This window comes from Corythoichthys intestinalis, chromosome 3, assembly GCF_030265065.1.
Source record: "Corythoichthys intestinalis isolate RoL2023-P3 chromosome 3, ASM3026506v1, whole genome shotgun sequence".
NCBI lineage: Eukaryota > Metazoa > Chordata > Actinopteri > Syngnathiformes > Syngnathidae > Corythoichthys > Corythoichthys intestinalis.
In genome coordinates, this window is record NC_080397.1 from 63,327,162 (window position 1) to 63,350,208 (window position 23,047).

Sequence of the window (23,047 nt, forward strand, 5' to 3'; positions counted from 1 at the left end):
GTGGCCAACCAATTTATAAGGGTGGCCGTGGCCACCCCTGGCCACCCCCTGGTGGCGCCACTGGCACCCTTTAAAAAAATCATGTGATGCTTCTCTAATTTGTGTAATAACAGAACCTGTTATATACCTGTGGCACATAAAACCACACTTGCAGCCAGTTAAAATGGATTCAAGTCGAATCAAGAATTTAAGTGTTCCAAAATGTTTTTGTGAATTAATAATCGTCAACAAAAATTTCATTGCTAAATTAGTAAAAACAAAAAAAAACACACAAAAAATAGATTAGTCAACTAATCGTAAAAATAGTTGGCTGAGTGATCGGGAGAAAATTAGTCGTTTGGGACAGGCCTACTGTCTAAACTACCTTCTTAATAAGGTTGAAACAACTAATCGATTAAAATCTATTATTAAATGAGTTGCCAACAAATTTGATAAGCGATTCCCTATACCTGGTTTGCAGTTTTTTGTTTTTTTTTTAAAATCGGCCTGTGAAAATCCCATATCAGTCGACCTCTACCTGAAACCGTCAGCAACCGTCTCTTGATTGTTCAAAATCTATTGTTGGCACTAAAGAAATCTAAAACCTATTATAAAAAGAAGCCAAAATGAACGCTACAGAGCTATTGAATGCTGCAAAGACACCGGGTACATTCATAAACCATGTGTGGGACCGCAATTGTCCCTGCCTCATTTATTGCTGGGTGGCAATACCGCCACTGTAGCCGCCAGTAGAACTGCAAGGTCCGCAAATAACGTTGCACTGAACTGATCTGATTGTGAGAAAGCAAACCGCATCTTGGCGCCAAGTCCGTGCCGTCTTGTTATGAAATACATGACAGCTCCAAGATGCGTCCAATTATCATCGTCCTAATTGTGTCACAACCAATCACGCTTTTGCTTAGTTCGTATGGCGTAGAGAAGTTTTGGACGGCGCCGTTATTACTTCTGCCAACGAGGTTATGTTCTCACCGCCGCGAGTTAGACTGACGGCATTCTCAAAGCGGCCTTCCTTATTCAAAGGATGGAGTGGCAGCCGTAATTGTTTTGAATGAGGTAACCTCAACATCATAAATGCCCTCTATTGTCATTTTTATTACATGTTAAACTTAACTCTGGTCTGCTGATGCTACTAAAACAGATACAAAATGGCTACTACAGCAAACCGCAGGTGCGATAACTCAGCACAAAAAATTAACTGTTCATAAACAATTGTTACTATACATTCAAACAAGTCTGATGCGAATTGCTGTGACGTTGTAGTCTGTGCCAGTCATGCATCATTTACTCGCCACACAAAGCCAAACAACATCTTTGATTTCATGAATATCCAAAATCCATCCATTATCTATCGTTTAATTCAGGGTCAGGTCACGGGGGGCAGCAGTTTTAGCAGGGAAGCCCAGACTTCCCTCTTCCGAGCCACTTCAACCAGCTCTTCTGGTGGCCTTCCCAGACCAGCCGAGAGAGACAGTCTCTCCAGTGAGTCCCGGGTCGTCCCCGGCGGTGGGACATCCCCGGAACACCTCTCCAGGGAGGCGTCCAGGAGGCATCCGACCTCGATGCCCGAGCCACCTCAACTGGCTCCTCGCAATGTGGAGGAGTAGTGGCTCGACATCGAGTCCCTCCCGTATGACTGTGCTTCTCAGCCTATCTCTAAGGGAGAGCCCGGACACTCTGCGTAGGAAACTCATTTCGGCCACTTGTATCCGCCATCTTGTTCTTTTGGTCACGACCCACAGTTTGCGACCATAGGTGAGAGTAACAACGTAGGTCGACTGGTAAATCGAGATTGTCGCCTTTTGGCTCGGCTCCTTCTTTACCACTATGGACCGGCGCAGAGTCCGCATCACTGCCGATGCTGCACCGATCCTCCTGTCAATCTCCCGCTCCCCCCCACCCCACTCGTGAACAAGACTACAAGAAACCTGAACTCCTCCACTTTGGGCAGGATCTCATCCCCGACCCGGCCAGGGCAGGCCACCCTTTTCCGACTGAAGACCACGGTCTCGGATTTGGAGGTGCTGATCTTCATCCCGATCGCTTCACACTCGGCTGTGAACCGCTCCAGTGAGAGTTGGAGGTCACGGCTTGATGAAGCAAACAGCACCACATCATCTGCAAAAAGCAGAGATGCAACCCTGAGGCCACCAAACCAGACCCCCTAAACCAGGGGTGTCCAAAATTTTGCAAAGGGGGCCAGATTTGGTGTAGTAAAAATTGGGGGGGCCGACCTTGGCTGTCGTCCTTTACGTAGAACGATATATCTAAGCAAATTTTAGCAAGCCATTCTGTGTGTCACATTTGCGTTATTATTATTTTTAATAATTTCAACAATCTCGCAACTAGCCTTTGAGGCGTTCTCCTTCGACTCTCGGGCTCTTGCGAAGTACTGCTGCTGTAAAATTAAGCTAGCTTCCAGTTGCTTCAATTTCTCGCTACGCATCGTCCCTGTAATCTTGCTGTACATGTCAGCGTGTCTTGTTTGGTACTATCGCCTCACGTTGAACTCTTTAAAAACAGCGACTGTCTCTTTGCAAATGAGGCAGACACAGTTGTTGCGTATTTTAGTGAAGAAATAGTCCAATTTTCACCTATCCTTGAAGGGTCGGCCGTCGCAGTCAACTTTATTTTTTTTGTTGATTGTTGCCATTTTAGAAAATTGGGAGTAAAGGGTCACATGTAATGTTGCTTAGAGTGCTGCTGCCTTTTAGTGAGTAAATGAGGAGCAGCATTTAGTGTGTAAGCTACCTCATATGCTGGTAGCAGTACTGCTGACCAATTTATTAAGTCTGTGTGCGGGCCAGACGTTATTGATTTTATGACAGAGGCTGGGGGCCGGATGAAATTTGACCACGGGCCGGATTTGGCCCCCGGGCTGGACTTTGGTCATGCCTGCCCTAAACGCTTTGGCTGCGCCTAGAAATTCTGTCCATAAAAGGTATGAACAGAATCGGTGACAAAGGGCAACCGTGGCGGAGGGCAACCCTCACTGGGAACGGATTCGACCGACTGCCGGCTATCCGGACAAAACTCTGGAACTGGTCATACAGGGACGAGGGGGCTCGGTACCCTGTACTCTTGAAGCACACCCCACAGAATTCAGCAAGGGAGAAGGTTGAACGCCTTCTCAAAATCCACAAAACACATGTAAACCGGCAAGTCCCATGCAGCCTCAAGGATCCTGCAGAGGGTGTAGAGCTAGTCCACTATTGCTGAACATTTTCAACAAATCATTTGCAAGTGTTGTTGCGAGGTGGTTCTCCAACCAGACCCTGATCCTCTTTGTCTAATGCGAAAGCGCCCTTAGTGTAAGGTGCTTCTCGTTTTCCCTTATTGGTTAAACTCCCTTTGCTGGTTCTTCATCATCATCAAAATCACGGCTCTTGCATTGGGGCTGGTTTCCCGTCCCATTGCGTAGAGCTGACTGGCGGTCTTGTGCCAGCAGATTTGCATCCTTCAAGGTAACTCCGTGTTCGTCCGCGATGGTGTCAAGCTATCGAGTGCGGGACTTTCCTCGCGGTCGACTCCAGCCTGCAGCCTTTGGGTCAAACTTTAGGATGGCTCTTGTCGGGTGGTCAGGAGGAAGACGGAGAACATGGCCAAGCCAGCGGATGCGGCGCTGTGCAGCCAGGCGGGAGGCTCTGGGCTGATTTGTCCGGGCTCGCAGGGTTTTGCTGGGGCCACCAGATGTTCTCGATGGTTCTGAGAGCCCTGCTGTCAAAGCCATCTATGCTTGCAGCCAGTGTCTTGTTTGCTGGATCAGTTCTAACAAAAAGCAGGACCCACGGTGGCCCTTGAGGACTGGTATGCCCACCCTTGCTCTAGAGTGGCCAAATCTAGAGGAGTTTGACCCAACCACTTCCGTAGATTTCTGGATAAATTTAACCAAGCGTGCTCGGCAACTTGACTATAAGAAATGGGACAAAGTTTTTTGTCTTGAGATACCAGTATATTACGTGTATGTGTACATTATTTGGTGTTTATAATAAAAGTGCACTATTAGCTGTATTAAAAAAAAAAAAAATTCTCCTAATTGTTTTCTGTGCTTCTAAATCTTTTTAATTTGTGAGCACCTGTGCCCCTGATGGATAACCTTAGCGTACAGGCCTGTACATATTCAAAGCCTATAGCCTGCTTTTAAAATTTTAACCACATCTTTTGTCCAGATGTGATGTGAGATGCCCAGCAAATAATTTAGAAATTTCTCAATGTACAAGAAATCAAATTGGAAGACTCATCGTGATAAGCGGACAACCTAAGTTTCCTTCTTCAGCATCTGTCTTGTTCGCTTCCCTTCTCAATTCCCCACTCTTCAATAACCTGTCTCCTCTCTCTCTTGTAAAACCCAAGTGCTTTTAGAGGACTCTATAACAAGGCTTCACAAGCACTTAAAGATTATGCTGTTGGCTTTACGCAAGGAGAGCGAGCGTGCTCGCCCGTAGCTAAATTCAACGTAGATACTCAGACATATTACCTTTGGATTTGCGTAAATGATCCTTGCGACAGGGCAAGAAAGCAAAGAAGGCGGCCGGGCCACAATCGAGGGAGGTCGCAGACATTCCGTGTAAAGCTGTGTATCAGTGGCCTGCCAGCAGGACACTGCCCAGCATGCTTAATCAAACAGTAATTACAAACAAAAGCAGGTCGGCGTGGGCAGTCTAGGGAACAGCTCTAGGCAATGGGGCTCCATCACGCAGGGCTTTTCCCCCCTCTTGTTGGCAGGCTCTTAATATGAGGCGCTTTCGACAGTGTGCTCAAAGACAAATCTTTAAATTTGGGGACAAAAGAAGGCCCATTATATCAGCCAACACATATAAATATTTAATTCCTTGGGCACCACGGACGGCGCGAGACACCAAAACAGAGGTGAAAGTGGGTCGGAAAGGTCTGGTACGTCGTACCAGATTCAGGGCCGAAATGATCCAGTACGGTGCTTCGATCCCTAAAATATGAAGGCAATGTGGAAAAAACTTACCAGGCTAACACACAGACATCTCTTAGAACAGTGTTTTTCACTTTTCTGAGTCACGGCACGTTTTTACATAGGAAAAAAAATGTCGCGGCACACCACAAACCAAAACTGTTCCAAAATTACCTTCTGTACAGTATATTTTAGGGCTGCAGCTATCGAATATTTTAGTAATCGACTGAAAATTCTATCGATTAATCGAGTAATCGGATAAAACATTTTTTTTAGGTAAAGAGCAATTATAAATATACATAAGAAAAAAGACATTTAATCCAATATTGAACCATTTTCAGTTAATCAGTGTCTTTATTTTCGATGTACATTGTTGAAAACAGCCAACAATTGCATCTCAGATGTGACTAGAATTCACTGCTTTCACTCAAAAAACTTCTAGATCTTATAAAACAAAAAAACACAAAAAACATATTCCTTACCTAAAAATGTAATTACGCTTGATAACACACATCACTTGAAAGCTACGTGTTTTTCCCACGTGTTTCAATTGAATTTCCATTTGTGTCAAGCTATTTTTAAGTTCTAGTTAAGTTTTAAGTTAGTCTAAACTGTAAGTACTGATAGGATTTTGAGTTTTTGCAGTGTTCAAGATAAGTGTATGATACCTGCTGTTAGGGATGGGAATCGAAATCCGATTCCAATTCGGAACCAGTTCCGAGTGTTTCGAGGCCTCGACATCACAGTGAAAAAGCCTTAACGATCCCTTTAACGATTCCTAAAGACGCGTATTGCGTCGTGACGTGTGTTGTTGTCCAGACGCATCAAACTAGCATGGCGCCAAGAACCACTCGCTCCAAAGTTTGACTACACTTCACCAGGAAAGAGTGTGAAAATGAAAGGTTACGACGGGTAAGCACGAGCATTGCATCCATAAACATAACAATGACAGCACGTAGGTTCAAACGCTCGAAAGTGTGTCTTCACGTCACGAGGAAAAATTACAACAAAACGACTTGCAGTCATTGCAAGGTGGAGATAACTGCATCGGGAGGGAATACGACTGCGCTGTCCTCACAGAGAGGCTAAGGCTCAGTCCTGGCTATTTAAAAAAAAAAAAAAAAAAAAAAAAAAAAAGGTCCCGGCTATACAGCTAGCTAAACTCCCAAATGACGATGCAGAAGACGTTGGTATAATTTGCTGACTTTATTCAACCATCACTTGAAGGGTGAAACTAAGAATAGAAATGAAACAAATCAATTTCGTCCCCAATAACAAACAGGTTTGCATCAAATAAGATCAGCGATGATTAGCTGCTAATAACAGTATGGTTAGCATTCGTTCGCTAGCATTAGCACATCGTTCAAACCACTACACAACTGGATTTAAGTGTCCGATCGCGAGTGGAAACACAACAACAACAACACAAAAGATGATACATACAGGTGTTGCCTCTGTAGATATTAACATTAACAAAGTACGTAGGCTCGTAGAAGTGTTTCCCTCTCTCACTAACTCGCTCACTCGCTTGGATGCGGCATTTCTTCTTTGGGTGTATGCGCGCTCTTCTTCACGTGAGCGCGTTCATGCGTGAGGAAGCGCAAGGGCGCCCCCACTTGAGCGTGTAAGCGCCACAAAAACTAAAAGGCATGCAATTCAATGTAATGGTAAGATAATACACGTTAACCCAGGAGTCCCCAAACTGCGGCCCGCAGCCCAAATACGGCCCGCCTCCACATTTGATCCGGCCATTTTGATTTTTTTTTTTTTCTCAATCGTTTTATTTATTTTCTGGCCTTTTCCTTGAAGAATTCAGAGAGGGTTATTTGGTTATTATCTATTTAATTAATAGTGTTTTTATTATTAATTATTATTATTATTATTATAAAGAATCCAGAAAGGGTTATTTGATTGTGGCTTTCTGAAAAACAATAATTTTCTACATTTACGCACTACTGCAATCATCACACTTTTTCTGTTACAAACTGACCCCGGCCCCTCATCAGAGAAGGGAAAAGTTATGTGGCCCTCACAGGAAAAAGTTTGGGGACCCTTGCTTTAACACATATTGCCAAAGGCAGAACAAAAACCTATCTGCCAATATATACCAATATTTTTTATTTCTATTAGATAAATGTTTCAGTAAAACGTTACACATTCTTGTGTATTTGCCACTTATTGCCACAGTTAACATTGAGGCTTTGGGCCTCTTTTGATCTCGTTGTGAGTTTGTAAGGTTGTGACTTCTGATTAAACAAACTCGATGCCAATCAAAACGTTTGTTCTTTTTCCACAAATTAAGAATCGATAAGAGAATCGATAAAGAATTGAATCGTTAAGCAATATCGATAATGGAATCGGAATCGTAAAAATCCTATCAATTCCCATCCCTACCTGCTGTATTGGAGCACATTAGGGACCAGTGCTACTTGGTGTTTTATTCAGCAATGACTACTGAGCTAAAACTGACAGTTAGCTTTATTATGTTTTAATTCTACACCCTCATCACTCTACAGCGCTGTTTTTACAGATTAAATAAAGCCTGTATTTAAGACACGTTAGCCACGCATCGACAGTAGTCATAATCAATAGAAACCTAGCCCTTCGAAGGGCTAACGCTGTGTGAGTGAGTGACAGTAACGTTATATTTATTAGCGCAGAGAAGTCTACTGCTTAAAGATGGCGACTGTTTACCAACGCTACCCAGACGCGGCCGAGTCTGTCATTACGCATCTAGTTCTAAATGCATGCTATATCTATGAGACGCCTCGGACATTACCTGCTACCAAACTAGCATCATGCGGGCGTAGTTTTTAGCAACGTCGGCGTAGTTTGTAGCGGTTGTCGGCTGCAGTAAGTTTATTTTTATTTATTTAATTGCATCTTCCTCTACGCACGTGACGTCAGCGCGTTGTCCCGCATTAAAAGTAGTCCGGGCAAAACGTGATGCTTAGAGCTGGCATAATTAAACTATTCCTTGAGGTGAATAAAATTACTCGGATCAGTTTTTAAACTCGAGTTACTCGAGTATTCGTTTCAGCTCTAGTATATTTAATTAACAAATAACTTCTCAATATTTATTCTAACTCAGTGTGACTTGAGCCTGTTTAGCTGAACACAAAGCCGATATCCTGGCTGGAATTGAAGAAAGACGCACACGAAGCCCTTCTTCAACAGCTCTTTGTCTCTGTTTTTATTTTTTTTATCGCAGTTAGGCTTGAAAAGCTCAGACTTATCAGACAGGGGGACTTTAGCAATGTCTTTAACCGCAGTAGGGCCGAGCATCTCGCTGACAATTATAAATATGATATAAATATTTTCATTCTCGTGATTGATGATGAAAACAACAACGATGGTGATGTTTCAATGGAATACCAAAACAAAAATATAAGGTGGGGAATACAAAAAAAATATTTTCACAGGAGTAAGACTATTCTTTTTGTAACTGTCTAGTATCGCCTCACCCCTTCATCCGTCTGTAATGGAGATGATCATTACAAAAAGTGCAGATGCAAGTTCCAGTAAGCTTGGCATTGTACGGGACAGACGAGATCGATGGGCAAGGTACCGAATGTCACCCGAAGAATCCGACAAGACTTTTTGGCGCTAAATCAAAAGATCATTTTGCGGCGGCCAATATGCAAGCTCATCTAAATGAGGTTATTCAGAAACGTTGGCAGCACTTTCTGCTCTGGAGGGAGGCAAACCCGACATAACCTCTCAGCGGACCGAGACCTTTGTTTGATTGGTCCGAACGGAAAGCAATTCGCACTTATTGACGTCCGGATGAATGACTAGCGTGCCGACATAGTCTGAATGCCCAAAAGGGAGAGGGCTCCCGTTGGCCTCTCCCGTGTGAAACGGGGACCGCTCTACTGTAAACAGCTGAGGGCCTCTCTTTTCGGGCGCGGCGTCGCCGGCATTAGACGCCCACAAAAGAACCTCTATGGCCGACAACACTCAAGTGGTCACTTTCTTTTTTTTTTTTTTTCTTCTCCTGTCTCGGGGTGTCTCGCAAACCTTTTCCAAGCTTCTTTTCTTTCACCGCCACCCCCTCTTCATTTTTGAGGGCCTTTTTTTCCCCCCTTCTCTCCGCGGTAGCCCCCACTGAGAGGACAGAGACAGACACTCCACCCAGCCAAAGGTTTGTCTGCCAGTATGGTCAGATTTGGTGTGGGACAAAAGCACACTGACGCTGCCCACACACAGCATCGAGCCCCCCCAAACCAAACCACCAGCTCAGCAAACCCCAAAAACAAGCTCAAAACGGGACTCCCACATTCTTAGCAAAGTCCCATTTGTTACCTCATATCGCTCGTCTTTTAACCGTTTTAATTAGTAGCTCAATTTATGTACAGAAAATGATATGAGTCATATTTTAGCCAGGGGAAGAGTGGCTAGAATTAATGTATCAATTTCCTTAAACCTGCAATTTTCTTTTTGTAACGCAATATGGTACTGCATTGAATTTTTTTTTAAAATTTAATCATCAAACATAGATTTCATAATGTATTGATGGGACAAGAGGACGCGTGGCCGATACAGTGCATCACAAAAGTGAGTCGCATTTCTGCAGATATTTTAGTATATCTTTTCATAGGACAACACTGACAAAATGACACTTTGACACCAGTGTTGTTTTCGTCAACTTTGACTAAAACAAAAATATTTTGTCGACAAACAATTTTTCATGACAATGACGAGACGATAACGCGCTAAAAACTAAGTTTAGGAACGATAAAGCGCTCATCGCTGTCAACACGACAGTAACAAAAGGCACTATTGTTATTTGGGTTTGAGTTTCACCAGGGACCGATATAGTTGACGGACACAGGAAGTGTGTGTCCTTACATTTGTTATGGTCCGAATTGCGGAGCTGCAATAAACGTCGACTCAAATGAGTTCAAGAAACTAAATTCTGTACTTTATGAAGAGTGAAAAAAGCAACATTTAACACAGACGAAATCATTCGGCCGATTAGAGTGAAGTACTACCGAAACAAAATGGTGACGTCACGTACCATAACGGTCGGCAACGGGTCGCCGCATACGTTTCTTCAACACAACGTGGCCGTGTCAATGAAAAAAAATCGGTTTATATATATATATGTAATACATATATATTTCTGTCTCCATCCATGTACCCGTTTATAATGCGCACCATGAGTTTACAAGTTGATTTTGGGGAAAAAAAGTGCGTGTTATATTCGGGAAATTACGGTACTTAATTTAGTCTCCAAGTGTGCACAACCGAAGAATTCAGCACGCCGCCTCCTCAACCCCTCTCCTCTCTGAAGCCCCTGAGGGAGGAGGGGTTGAGGAGGCGGAGTTACACGACAAGAAATAGTTGAATATTATGGCGGCTGTTACTAAAAAAACGACGCTCTCGCCATCTGCGAAACATGTACCGCAGAAGTTCCACGAAGCCGAAAGAAAGTGTCCTCATTCAAAACCCCTAACCCAGCATCCATTTAAAACTGCATCACAAAGGTTTTTGGAACGAATACGAGGCTGCTGCTAGCGGGAATGCTAAAGCTATTGTAAACACAAGCTAAACTACAGGGCTTGTGACAATACAGAGTCGGGTTGTTTGGGAAAGCAGCCCATGGTGAGTGGTAAACTCGCATCTAAGGCTAAACATCGGCACGACTGGAGACCGATAGTCTGCAAGTAGCCGTCTTCCGACGGAGCCCGCCGCTCTGGCCGGTCCGGCAGGTCGCCGCCGCCTCACCATTGGCGGGGCGGGGCGGGCCCGGCTTCAGGACCTCTGGCGAACACCCAGGTTTCTCGAGCGTTCCCCCACAGCGTGCGAGCAGAGCCAGGCCCCGAATACGCCGCGGCGAACCGGCTGGTGCGGGCGGATTATCCAGTACGAACGTAGCCGCCGCCGCCGAGACGAGACACGATTTTTTTTTACCGAAAGGACCCGAAAGCCAAAGCCTTGGATAAAAAAAAATAATGCAGTTTATACGACCACCAATCTTCATGAAAAACATGCCAATCACATTTTCACCACGGGCATTTGGAAAAGTGATGTCCAGTAAGCAAGCTTATCATGACGGCACAGTGGTTAGATGATAATTTAAACATGAAGAAAATGAAATCAGCCAGTCAATAATGCATTCAGTATGTAAAATGACGAGCGGTCAGATTACTTTGTAACGCTGCCTTTATTTTCGGCTTAACAAAACTCACGGAGATGCGAGCTCCAACTCCATCCAAATAGTACTGCCATGTATCTGTTTAGCTGCTGTAAAGCAAATGTCGTGAGTGCCGCAAATGTAAACAAAGCGCTGCAGAATGGGTACATGACATCTCGCTCTTTTGAGTTAATCGTTTTCACAGTGTGCAACAAAGCATATAACATTAGCAATCACTTTTCAAATTAATTTAACTTATTTGTCTGCTCAATTACAGTCACAGTAGATAATCAAAACTTATTGGCACTTATTAACACTTATCAATTTAAATATGCACATTCCTGTTTTAATGAAGTAACAATAATATTCTGTAGCCACAAATATTATTCAAAATCTTTTCTTCTTCCAAGTTTTTTTTTTTTTTTTTAGGATTAAGTATAATAACGTATTGCTCAAAATAAGGCTGTTAAAATTATTTTCAGCGAGCTATTTTTCTTCCAAGAAATCTGAAATACACTTGAAGTGCTGGCAGATAATTTCACTTATTTCCAATAGATTTACACTTAAAACTGACTCGTTTTAAGGAGGTGTGTTTTGCAGTGTATTAATGTTATATATGCTAAGAATGGCTTACTTTTAAAGGCATTTTTGTGCAACTTAGGTATTTACTCTGTAAGTAATTGTTGCCAAAAGTTTCCCATTACACAATGTCAGACAATCTGTCATTATTTAGATGTTGGAATTGAATACTTGTTCATATGTTATGTTGAAAAAAAAGAGCAATAAATGATATTTTTGCACAGTAATATTTTGTATACTTTAAAATTTTACATAAATCTTTTAATAGAATTATCGGCTTGACATTATCGATTATCGGTTGGAATGTGGAGGAAATTATCGGTTATCGTTATCGGTTGAAAAATGTATTATCGTGCATCACTAGTAGAGATAGAATTCGGCTATCGCGAGCACAAGAATCGGCTTCTAATGCCTAGTTCAATCCATTGCTTAAAATGATAATAATTTAGCTTTTACCTCACATGCTGCGCTTGTGTCATTCACCACACAGCGCACTTAGATTGTGACCGCCGTCATGGTTGCCTCAACTTCCCATTAATTTCGGCAGAACCGCTAGTAGTCGCCGTCATTACCCGATCGTCACGGGCATGTCATAACAACGCGAGAGCTAACAAAACCATTGTAACGCACGCTCCGTAGTGTTTTCTTCACAGCCCAAAACGAAACTAGTAGTGGCAACGACGCAACATGCTAAAACAATGGACAGTTTGCGCACCACGCCGGCGACGTGCAGAGATTGATTTTCAACGCACCCAGGAAAACAAAAGTCGGACTTGAAAGTGACGAAGGGAGCCAGATCTGTTCGCATGGGACAGAGCTAGTGTGAAGTGGTACAGAGATCGTGAGTTTTTAACCCTGAAAAATAACCCAATACAATGGTGGAAAGGGCAGCATATCGTTTCCACGAAACGCAGTCTACATAAACATGAACATGAACACGTGGATCAGTTGAAGTTCCTCAAGAAAAATCTGCCCTTCAAAAAAAGATATGGACAGTAATGAGGAATAAAAAATGTGGAAGCACAGGCATAAGTGAACGACTTTGCTGTGTATAAGGTTAAAGTAATGATTATAGACCTGTCTGTCTAAAATGCCATGTTTTTATTCCCCCAGTTATACCAGTGGTAAAGGATAATTTCTTATTTATTTATGATAACACTAACAGGTTTAATTCTTTTTTTTCAAGAGCTACTGCATATAATATTTTTTGCTTGTAAGATGTTTACGTTGAAAGTTTGCACTTAAATTACTTACCTGTTGTGTTCAAAACACCAGGAAATACAGTAATTAAATTACTGCATTTTATTGTTGTCTGTCACTGGAGTTTTGTTGTATTATCAATCCCATCCAACAAAATGACGGTCATATAGTAAGCCTTAAATTTTTCTTTCCATAAAAAAAAAAAAAAACATAACAATGGTATGAACTTTTAATTTTGCTATTCGAAATGTGGTCTTTTTTATATGTTTAAAATACTGTACGAACACACACAACAAATGTTTACTATCGTATCATTTTCACTCTGTATCGAACCGTATCGTTCTTAAACTGTATCGAATCGTATCGAATCGCTCGGCCTTAAAAATGTATCGTTTTTTTATCGAATCCTAACCTGTGTATCTAGATACATATCGAATCAGCTTCATGCCAGAGATTCCCAACCCTACTAAAAACGTGTCTTGGGAGACGAAAACGTAACGACATGAATGCCAGTTTTCGTCTGACGAGACGAGGACGAGACGAGAATGCGCCATAGTTTCTGTCACATGTTCACAATGTGTGACAGTTTATGTGTAGTTAGCCTGCATCATAACAGTGTCTAGTTGTGTCACTCATGTCAAGTGTTGCGCCCCCCAACTCACCCACTAGTGTCCTCTCCAGTCTCCTCATTGCTTGTTTTAAGACACACGCTAAGATTTGTCTTCTTATCTTGGCAAGTAGGAATATTCAATGTTGCTTTAGCCTTTAAAGGTCTGTGCTGAGTGATCATCACACACCAAATGTAACTCATAGCGTTAGCATTGCATTCACGTTTGCATTAGAAACAGGAAAGTGTCCTCTTAAACTCTCGGACAACTTTTTTTTTTACATACATTCTGTGGCGTCCAGGTGGGTGTGATTAGAATTTTTAATTTTACGGACCAAAACGTTTTTATTAAACATTGACTAAAACTAGATGAAATTAGTTTTGAGTTTTCGTCAACAAAAACTAGACATAGACAAACACATTTTGAGATGACTAATATAAGCCTAAGACTAATAAGTATTATCGTCCAAAAGACTTAGACCAAGACGAAAATTAAAAGGTATGCCGAAAACAACACCGTTTGACACAATGAAAAGTAGTCTGTTTGCAGCTTATGTAATACAATTCATTTATTTTCCCCTCAAAATAACTCAAAATACAGCCATTAATATCCAAACCCCTGGCAACAAAAGTGAGTACTCCCCTTTGAAACCACATCCCTAAATGTCCAAATTGAGTACTGCTTGTCATTTTCCCTCCAAAATGTCATGTGACTCGTTAGTGTTACTGAGTCCAGGTGTGCATAGGGAGCAGGTGTTTTCAAATTTGTAGTGCAGCTCTCACACTCTCTCATACTGGTCACTAGGGGTGTGACAATATATGGAAATTGTGATATATCGTGATACTATGTATCCCAAAAGGTTATCGATATGCTCCTGCCAAGAATCGAAATATCGTTTTAAAAATGTGTCAATGTCTAAAAATAAATAAATAAAAATGAACCAACAAGTTGCTACCAAAATCTTCCACCATAATAGTGTCTCAATTCTAAGGCTGCATTGACGGTGGTTGACGCCCAATCCATTTAGACTGGGAGCGTTCAGTCATTCTGTCCAATTTTCAGGGCATTTAGAGGTCTCTTGCTGTTCATTTTAGGGCATTTACAGGTCATTTCCTGTTGAGTTTGAGTCACTGCCTATTCATTTGGGTGATTCCCAGGTCACTTCCTGTTCTGTAACTCAAAATAAATAGGAAATGACCCATAAATAACTGAAAATCAACAGGTAAATGACCTTAAACGGCCCAAAATGACCTCATTGCCTGGCAATGGCTGCCACGGACGGCTATAGACGTTCAATCTGTTTGAAGTGGCTAACCCTAAACCCTAACCCTCCCAGTTCAAATGGATTGGACGTCTACTAGTGATAAACTCATTCCAATTCACAGCATAAGCTTGTTTTTCTGTTTAATAGTTGTTTGTAGAATATCCTAGAATGATTTCCTGACCAATGTATCGATAATCGTTGTATCGCCATATCGTCAGACCATCGTTATCGTGAGCTTTGTATCGCAAATCGTATCGTAACGTGAGGTACCAAGAGGTTCCCACTCCTACTGGTCACTGAAAGTTCCAACATGGCACCTCATGGCAAAGAACTCTCTGAGGATCTTAAAAGACGTATTGTTGCGTTACATAAAGATGGGCAAGGCTACAAGAAGATTTCCAACACCCAGAAACTGAGCTGCAGCACAGTGGCTAAGATCATCCAGCGTTTTAAAAGAGCAGGGTCCACTCAGAACAGGCCTCGGGTTGGTCGTCCAAAGAAGCCTGTTAGTGCTGGACCGCCGTACTCTACATCAAATTGGTGTGCACATCTGTCACCCCAGGAGGAAGCCCCTTCTGAAGACGGTACACAAGAAAGCCCGCAAACAGTTTGCTGAAGACATGTCAACAAAGCACATGGATTACTGGAACCGTGTCCTCTGGTCTGATGAGACGACGATTAATTTGTCTGGTTCTGATGGTCTCGAGCAGGTGGCGGCGACCGGGTGAGGAGTACAAAGATAAGTGTGTCATGCCTACAGTCAAGCATGGTGGTGGGAATGTCATGGTCTGGGGCAGCATGAGTGCTGCAGGTGTTGGAGAGTTACATTCCATTGAGGGAAACATGAACTCCAACATGTACTGTGAAATACTGCAGCAGAGCATGATCCCCTCCCTCCAGAAACTGGGTCGCAGGGCAGTGTTCCAGCACGACAATGACCCCAAACACACCTCCAAGATAACCACTGCTTTACTGAAGAGTGCTGAGGGTAAAGATGATGGACTTGCCAAGCATGTCTCCAGACTTGAAACCAATTGAACATCTTTGGGGGATCCTCAAGCGGAAGGTGGAGGTGTGCAAAGTCTCAAATATCCGGCAGCTCCGCAACGTCGTCATGGAGGAATGGAAGAGCATTGTAGTGGCAACCTGTGAAGCTCTGGTCAACTCCATGCCCAGGAGAGTAAAGGCAGTTCAGAATAACAGTGGTGGCCACACAAAATATTGACAGTTGACATGTTGTATGTTAATATTGACAACTTTCACTAAAGGGTTTACTCACTTTTGTTGCCAGAGGTTTGGATATTACTGGCTATATTTTGTGGTATTTTGAGGGGAAAATAAATGAACTCTATTGTATAAGCTGCACACAGACTACTTTTCATTGCGTCAAAGTGTCATTTTTTTCCAGTGTTGTCCCATGAAAAGATATACAGTGCCCTCCATAATTATTGGCACCCCTGGTTAAGATGTGTTTTTTTAGCTTCTAGTATTTTTTTTTAATTCAAATAATATGAGACCTTAATGGAAAAAAAGAGAAAAATCCAACCTTCAATACAAGTGCATTTATTCAGTGGGGAAAAAAATCCCACATAAAGAAATAATTATTTGACATCAAATAATGTGTGTCACAATTATTAGCACCCCTGGTGTTAATACTTTGTACAACCCCCTTTTGCCAACAAAACAAGGTCCGGGGACTGAGATGGCCATGAGAGGAGCTTGATTTTGTGTCTGGTGAACCATTTCTGTGTAGATTTGGCCATATGTTTAGGGTCATTGTCTTGCTGAAAGACCCAGTGACGACCAGTGTTGTTAATAACGGCGTTACAATATAACGGCTTTACTAACGGCGTTATTTTTTTCAGTAGTGGGTGATCTAATTAATTACTTTTCTCATCTTGGCAACGCCGTTACCGTTACTGAGGACGGAACAGCATGCGTTACTATGCGCTACTATATTGGTCGAAAAGTCTGAGGGAAACGGACTCACCGAGACGACAGAGCAGAGCAGGAGTGGGGAGGAGGCAAGACAGTTGTGACACCGAGCAAACGCGATACTAGGTAGCTCCAATAATACATGTTGTAGCCGATAGCCTACAAACTATGCCCGCATGTTATGGTAGATATGGTAGACATGGTAGATATCACATGTACTGTATATAGATATAACTAGATGCAAAATGACAGACATGGCACTAAATGCGTTAGTAGACAGCCGCCATCTTAAAGGAGTAGACTTTTTAGAATGGCTCTGTTGTAGAGAACCTTCCTAGCGAACCTAAGTAACTTTTTATCTAAAATACTTCTAAATCGGCAAAATCTTGACTTGAATCTATCTTTAAATGATGAAACAGTTTTAAAACTTTCATATGTCGAAAGTAGAGAGAAGGGAACTAATGCAATAATGGGAGCAATTTTAACAACTTTTAACAGTTGATTCAGGGTAAATTAGGGTAAAGAATTGGGCTCGGGCCAATTGTACCAAAAACCTTCACAAAAAACTTCACATAGTGTGGCCAATGTTTTTTTTTTTTTTTTTTTTTTTTTGGGGGGGGGGGGGGGGGGGGAGTAATTATCACCAATTACTTTGCCAAGTAACTAATTAGTCTTACATTCAGGTAATTGAGTTACTAACGCAATTACTTTTTGGGAGAAGTAATTTGTAACTATAATTAATTACTTTTTTTCAGTAAGATTAACAAAACTGGTGACGACCCATCTTCAGCTTTCGGGCAGAGGGCAACAGATTTTGATTTAAAATGTCCTGGTATTTCAAAGAATTCATTATGCCATGCACCCTAACAAGGTTCCCAGGGCCTTTGGAAGCGAAACAGCCCCACAGCACCCCTATACTTCACAGTGGGTATGAGGTGCTTTTCAGCATACGCATCTTTCGTGGCACGCCAGGACCCACTTAGAGTGTTTGTTGCCAAAAAGCTCAATCTTTGTCTCATCTGACCAAAGCACACGGTCCCAGTTGAAACCCCAATACCGCTTGGCGAACTCCAGACGTTTGCGTTTATGATTGTGAGTGAGGAAAGGTTTTCTCCGTGCATGCCTCCCAAACAGCTTGTTGGCGTGTAGACAGCACCTCATACAATTAAGATCATTCTAGTTCGTGGTGCACACAAGCCATACAAAATGTCTCCCAGAGTCCATTTCATCAATGCCTCTCTTGTTTTGTACATTGCTTATCAGTTGGGGTTTCAGTTCCCATGTGGCTAAAAACCACTGTACTCAAAAACCTCCAAATAGCTCATTGTGTGGGGTGTTTGTACAAGATTAAATTAAACTGCAAAATATGAGCTAGCCCATGGGTAATACATGACAGATTAGGAATTCAGAAACTGCAACAACAGCTAAGAGGAGGCCCATATAGGATCATAGTATCAACAGTTATTACTTGTTTGTCGAACGCCTTCATCTGAGGGGTTTTCATGCGTGTTACTTTTCTGTATTGCTGTCAATGGGGCAACAGCATGATCATTCACTGTAGTTTGTTCTTGCCAGGCCTTTTCATTTTTGTTTTAGTCACATTTTAGTCTTTTCTAAATGTGTTTGATTTCTTCTAGTTTGTGTTGACAAAATATACTGTCATCTCTAACGAAAACAACAATATCTAAAGTGCTTACGACAGGAGAAAAAAAAGTCTTAAATAGCATTATTATGTGAATTAGAATCATATTTTGAGACGATTCGATTATTTACAACAATTTGGCAAAGTGCAGATGACGAGAAATTAGTCTTTTAATCTGCCGGTTAGCCACACCTACCATTATAGGCTTCAATCGTCCCCAACAGGTGGATGACGTTGGCAGGAACATGGTTTTATCTGTTTTACTCTTCAGCCCATTGAGGGGAAATTATTCAGAACGAGGAAAATGCGACGAAGAGAGCCGCAAAATGTCATTGTTTCAGTCTCTCTACTCCGATATTTTTACAGGATATTCTTTTAATCCAAGTATTTTTCCCCAATAGCTAAATAAATGATATGGTTATGACAAATAACAGTCTTTTGCTAAATGAAATATGAAATAATAAAAATGCATTTATTCAGGACGACATGGCAAAATGACTCCATAATGGTCAAAACTGTCGACTTCACCTTTACTGTCGCGCCTCCTGAACGATATTTTATGCCACCATAGTAGAGCTGAAACGAGTACTCGAGCAACTCGAGTTTAAAAACTGATCCGAGTAATTTTATTCACCTCGAGTAATCGTTTATTTTGACAGCTCTAAGCATCACGTTTTGCTAGGACTACTTTTAATGCGGGACAACGCGCTGTCACGTGCGGAGAGGAAGACGGGAAAAAAAAAAAACTTACTGCAGCCGACAGCCGCCACAAACGACGCCGACGTTGCTAAATACTAGCCCGCACAATGCTACATTGGTAACAGGTAGCGTCTGATGCGTCTCATAGAGATCACATATATGTTGAACTAGATGCGAAATGACAGACTCGGCCGCGTCTGGGCAGCGTTTGTAAACAGCCGCCATCTTAAAGCAGTACAGCGCTGAGCGCTAAGCGTTAATAAATAAGAATAACGTTACTGTCGCTACTAGCTCACGTAATGTTAGCCCTGCGGAGGGCTGGGTTTCAATTAATTATGACCACTGTCGATGCGTGGCTAATGTGTCTTACATACAGGCTTTAACATAACATAGCATTGTGGAGTGATGAGGGTGTAAAATAAAAACTTAATCATGCTAACTATCAATTTTAGCTCAGTAGTCATTGCTGGATAAAACACCAAGTAGCACTGGTCCCTAATGTGCTCCAATGCAGCCTGTATCATACATTTATTTTGAACACTGCAATAACTTAAAATCCTATCAGGACTTACAGTTTAGACTAACTTAAAACTTAACGAGAACTTTAAAATGGCTTGACACAAAGAGAAATTCAATCGAAACACGTGGGAAAAAATCCTAACTTTTAAGTGAATTGTGTTATCAAGCGTAACGACATTTTTAAGTAAGAGATATATATACATATATATTTTTTTTTAATAAGATCTAAAAGTTTTTTGAGTGAAAGCAGTGAATTAGTCTTTTTTTTTTTTTAATTCTAGTTACATCTGAGATGCAATTGTTGGCTGTTTTCAACAATATACATCGAAAATAAAGACATTGATTGACTGAGAATGGTTCAAAATTACATGAAATGTCTTGTTTTCCCATGTATATTTATAATTGCTCTTCACCTAAAAATATATTTGTTTTATCCGATTACTCGATTAATCGATAGAATTTTCAGTCGATTACTCGATTACTAAAATATTCCATAGCTGCAGCCCTACACCATAGTTAGTCGGGCTTTTGTCATTTTCCTGGCCCGGCTTCGGAGAATGTAAACAAACCGAGAGCTGTGGCAGCTAGCCGACATGCTAACCAGAACAGAGTGATGTTTCAAAATCTTCGAAGCAGAAAATCACAAATAACTAGACCGGATCATTTCACACGATGGCGGGGTTGTCGATTGTCTTCACCGATCGGCAACCCGCCCGGCGGCGAGCAAGTTAGAGCTCGTCGTTCCCCTGCTGAGGGCAGAGGGCTCGATTGTGGGGAAGTGGCTGGACAATGACCGTCGGACAAACCAGCCGACGTAGGAGGAGCGCGTAGCTGCCAATTGGTCAACTCGAGTATGGCAAAATAATGCTTTACTACACGGCAAAGACGTAAACAGCAAGAGAGTCTCAGGAGAGCGGCTGCAGTTGTTGTGCAGCTAACATGACAGAATGTGTCTAAGGAAAGCTTTTTTACATGCCCATTCATGATCAAACGTAAGTAAATAGTCCTTTATTTAAAGAAAGTTTATAGTGTTTACTTTGTAATCACTGTATTTGCAGCTATTTTTAACAATGTTGCAATTTCTGACCAGGTGGAAAATTTGACAGAACACCGCACACATGAAGAGGGCAATAAGCCAAATAAAGTGCTCTCCCGGCAAGGGGATGTGCGACAAGCCGCCAGTCGTCGGCAAAGTGGACAAGGAGCATGTCAGCCACAAAATGCAAGCCACCTACGTATTAAAATGATCCCAGTATTTTACATAAAACACAATGTTTAGTCACTTCCTCGTAAATCCAATGGTCCCACAGTAGTAGGGCTTCTTTTGGCCTATATCCACCGGTGAATGGGAACCTTTGGAAACCCCAAAAGGCTCACACGCCTCTCCCTGGTCCAGCAACACTTTTCTGCAGCCGTTTGGCTGGCGTGATGCGAAAAATAAACGAATTAATCCGCAAAATCAGATGAATCCTTAGTCCTTCTCATACAACAGCATCATGAAGAGGAATCCTACCGTACATATCACAGCGCCCGCTTTCTCAACTCGAGACCGGAGTCGGAAGTCACTCATTTTCATGGCGCGGGATTCAAAAATTGAATACATAAAACGATTGCTTCCACACACATCCAAACAGTCAATTTCATTCAGGAGCATAAAACACCGCATGAAATATGAAATAAACATGCTTTTTGGTGTCATGCGCACTTTAACGCAAGGTTATACAACCAATCTTGTCGAATGGCTTCCTGTAAGGAGTCGTCGTGTGTATTGCTGTCAACGGCGCTGCGGCGTGATCACTCTTTGTAACATTCAATGCCAGGATTTCACACAATTTCCAAATTGACTGATTCCAGGGTCAATTTGGCAGGCGACTACAAGGGTTTGTAACATTTCCCTCCACAAAAGCGTAATTACTCTGGCCTCTGATAAAAGCATTGCGTGGGTGGAAAAGAGCGCATGAGACAAACATCAATTTGAAAGGAGGGAATCCTTACCAATTTCTCATCAACTGTGATAAGCTGCGTGTCTCGTCCCGCGGCCTCTGCCAGCCTCTGCGCGGACGTGCTCGTCGACCTGGAACCGCGACATATCAAATAAACACAAAGCGGCAAAAGAGACGGGTCGGAACAAGGTGAACGTGAAGTGGCGAGGTGGGAAGTTGGGAACCCCCTCCCCGCCCGCCAACTATTACTTCTGTCTGGTGAATTTCTGGCCCAGCGTGGCTCTCGTCCTAATGAAGGGACGTGCTTCAAGTTAACTGTGGTCAAGTGTCCAGGGAGGACTGATTGTGCAGTTCTTTGTCAGTGTGCAATGTCAGTACAGAGCACCGTTCTTCCGAGACGACCACAAAGCCGCTTTTTGCTCCGCTATCTGTTGTGGCTGTATTTCTACGTGGGAAAAAATACACTGAATTTCAGGCTCGCGACGTTAAATATTATCAGATTTTTGTCAATCCTAGAGAAATCAGAGTTATTATCGTGGTCTTGATTTGGAAGACAAAAAAAAATGTGTATCGTTCATTAAATCAACTCAAAAAATAAAATTGGCCGGAAGCAGTTGAGAGCATTTTTCGTTTATGTAATGAAATTAAATCGCCCAAAATTGCAGCAGGGTCGAGAATGAAAAGTATTTGTTATGTGGCAACATGGATTTTGCCATGTGGCTTTTTTTTTTTTTTTTTTGCCATGTGGCATTTTTTATCCCATGGGGTAAAATAGATTATTTTTTGTCTTTACCATGTGGCATTTTTTTTTGCCATGTGGCATTTTTTGTCATATGGCAAAATTTATTTTGCCATGTGGGATTTTTTCTTTGCCATGTGGCATTTTTTTTGCCATGTGGCAAAATTGATTTTGCCATGTGGCATTTTTTTCCATGTGGCATTTTTCTTGCCATGTGGCAAAATAGATTTTGCCATGTGGCATTTTTTTGCCATGTGGCAAAACTGATGTTGCCATGTGGCAAAATAGATTTTGCCATGTGGCATTTTTCTTGCCACGTAGCATTTTTTTTTTTTTTTTTTTTTGCCACGTGGCGAAACGGATTTCTTCATGTGACATTTTTTCTTTGCCATGTGGCAAAATAGATTTTGCTATGTGGCTTTTTTTTTTGCCATGTGGCAAAATGTATTTTGACATGTGGCATATTTATTGGTATGTGGCAAAATTGATTTTAGTTTGTGGCATATTTTTGGGGGGTATGTGGCATTTTGGGGTGTATGTGGCATTTTTGCAGGCCATGCATGCGAAAAAAGAAAAAAAATCTATTAACAACATCACTTGTATGACGAAAAGAGAAGTGCACTTTTATCCCCCCTGACTGTAAAACTTACGGTTAGCGGTTTGGCGAACGTACTTCCGGTGAACACTTCAAAATAAAACACCGCATGTACAACATGTAAAATGTAGATTTCTGGAGTTAATCCCACATATTTTGGCTTTAAAATGACACCCATTTTGAAAAATCTGATTGGCAATAAATAATTTGGCTTCAAATTTGCCAACATGTGCACTTTTCAGGACAAGATGACAGTCATTTTGG

General features: G+C 42.0%; 1 protein-coding gene across 1 annotated transcript in view; it reads right to left on the reverse strand.

Moving 5' to 3' along the window:
- Positions 1–23,047, reverse strand: part of ndufs4 (NADH:ubiquinone oxidoreductase subunit S4) — a 60,883-nt gene that overhangs the window by 33,943 nt on the left and 3,893 nt on the right. Inside the window, exon 2 of the mRNA XM_057831725.1 lies at positions 21,502–21,580. Within this exon, the coding sequence (XP_057687708.1) occupies positions 21,502–21,580 (79 nt within the window). The remainder of the gene's footprint in view (positions 1–21,501; positions 21,581–23,047) is intronic.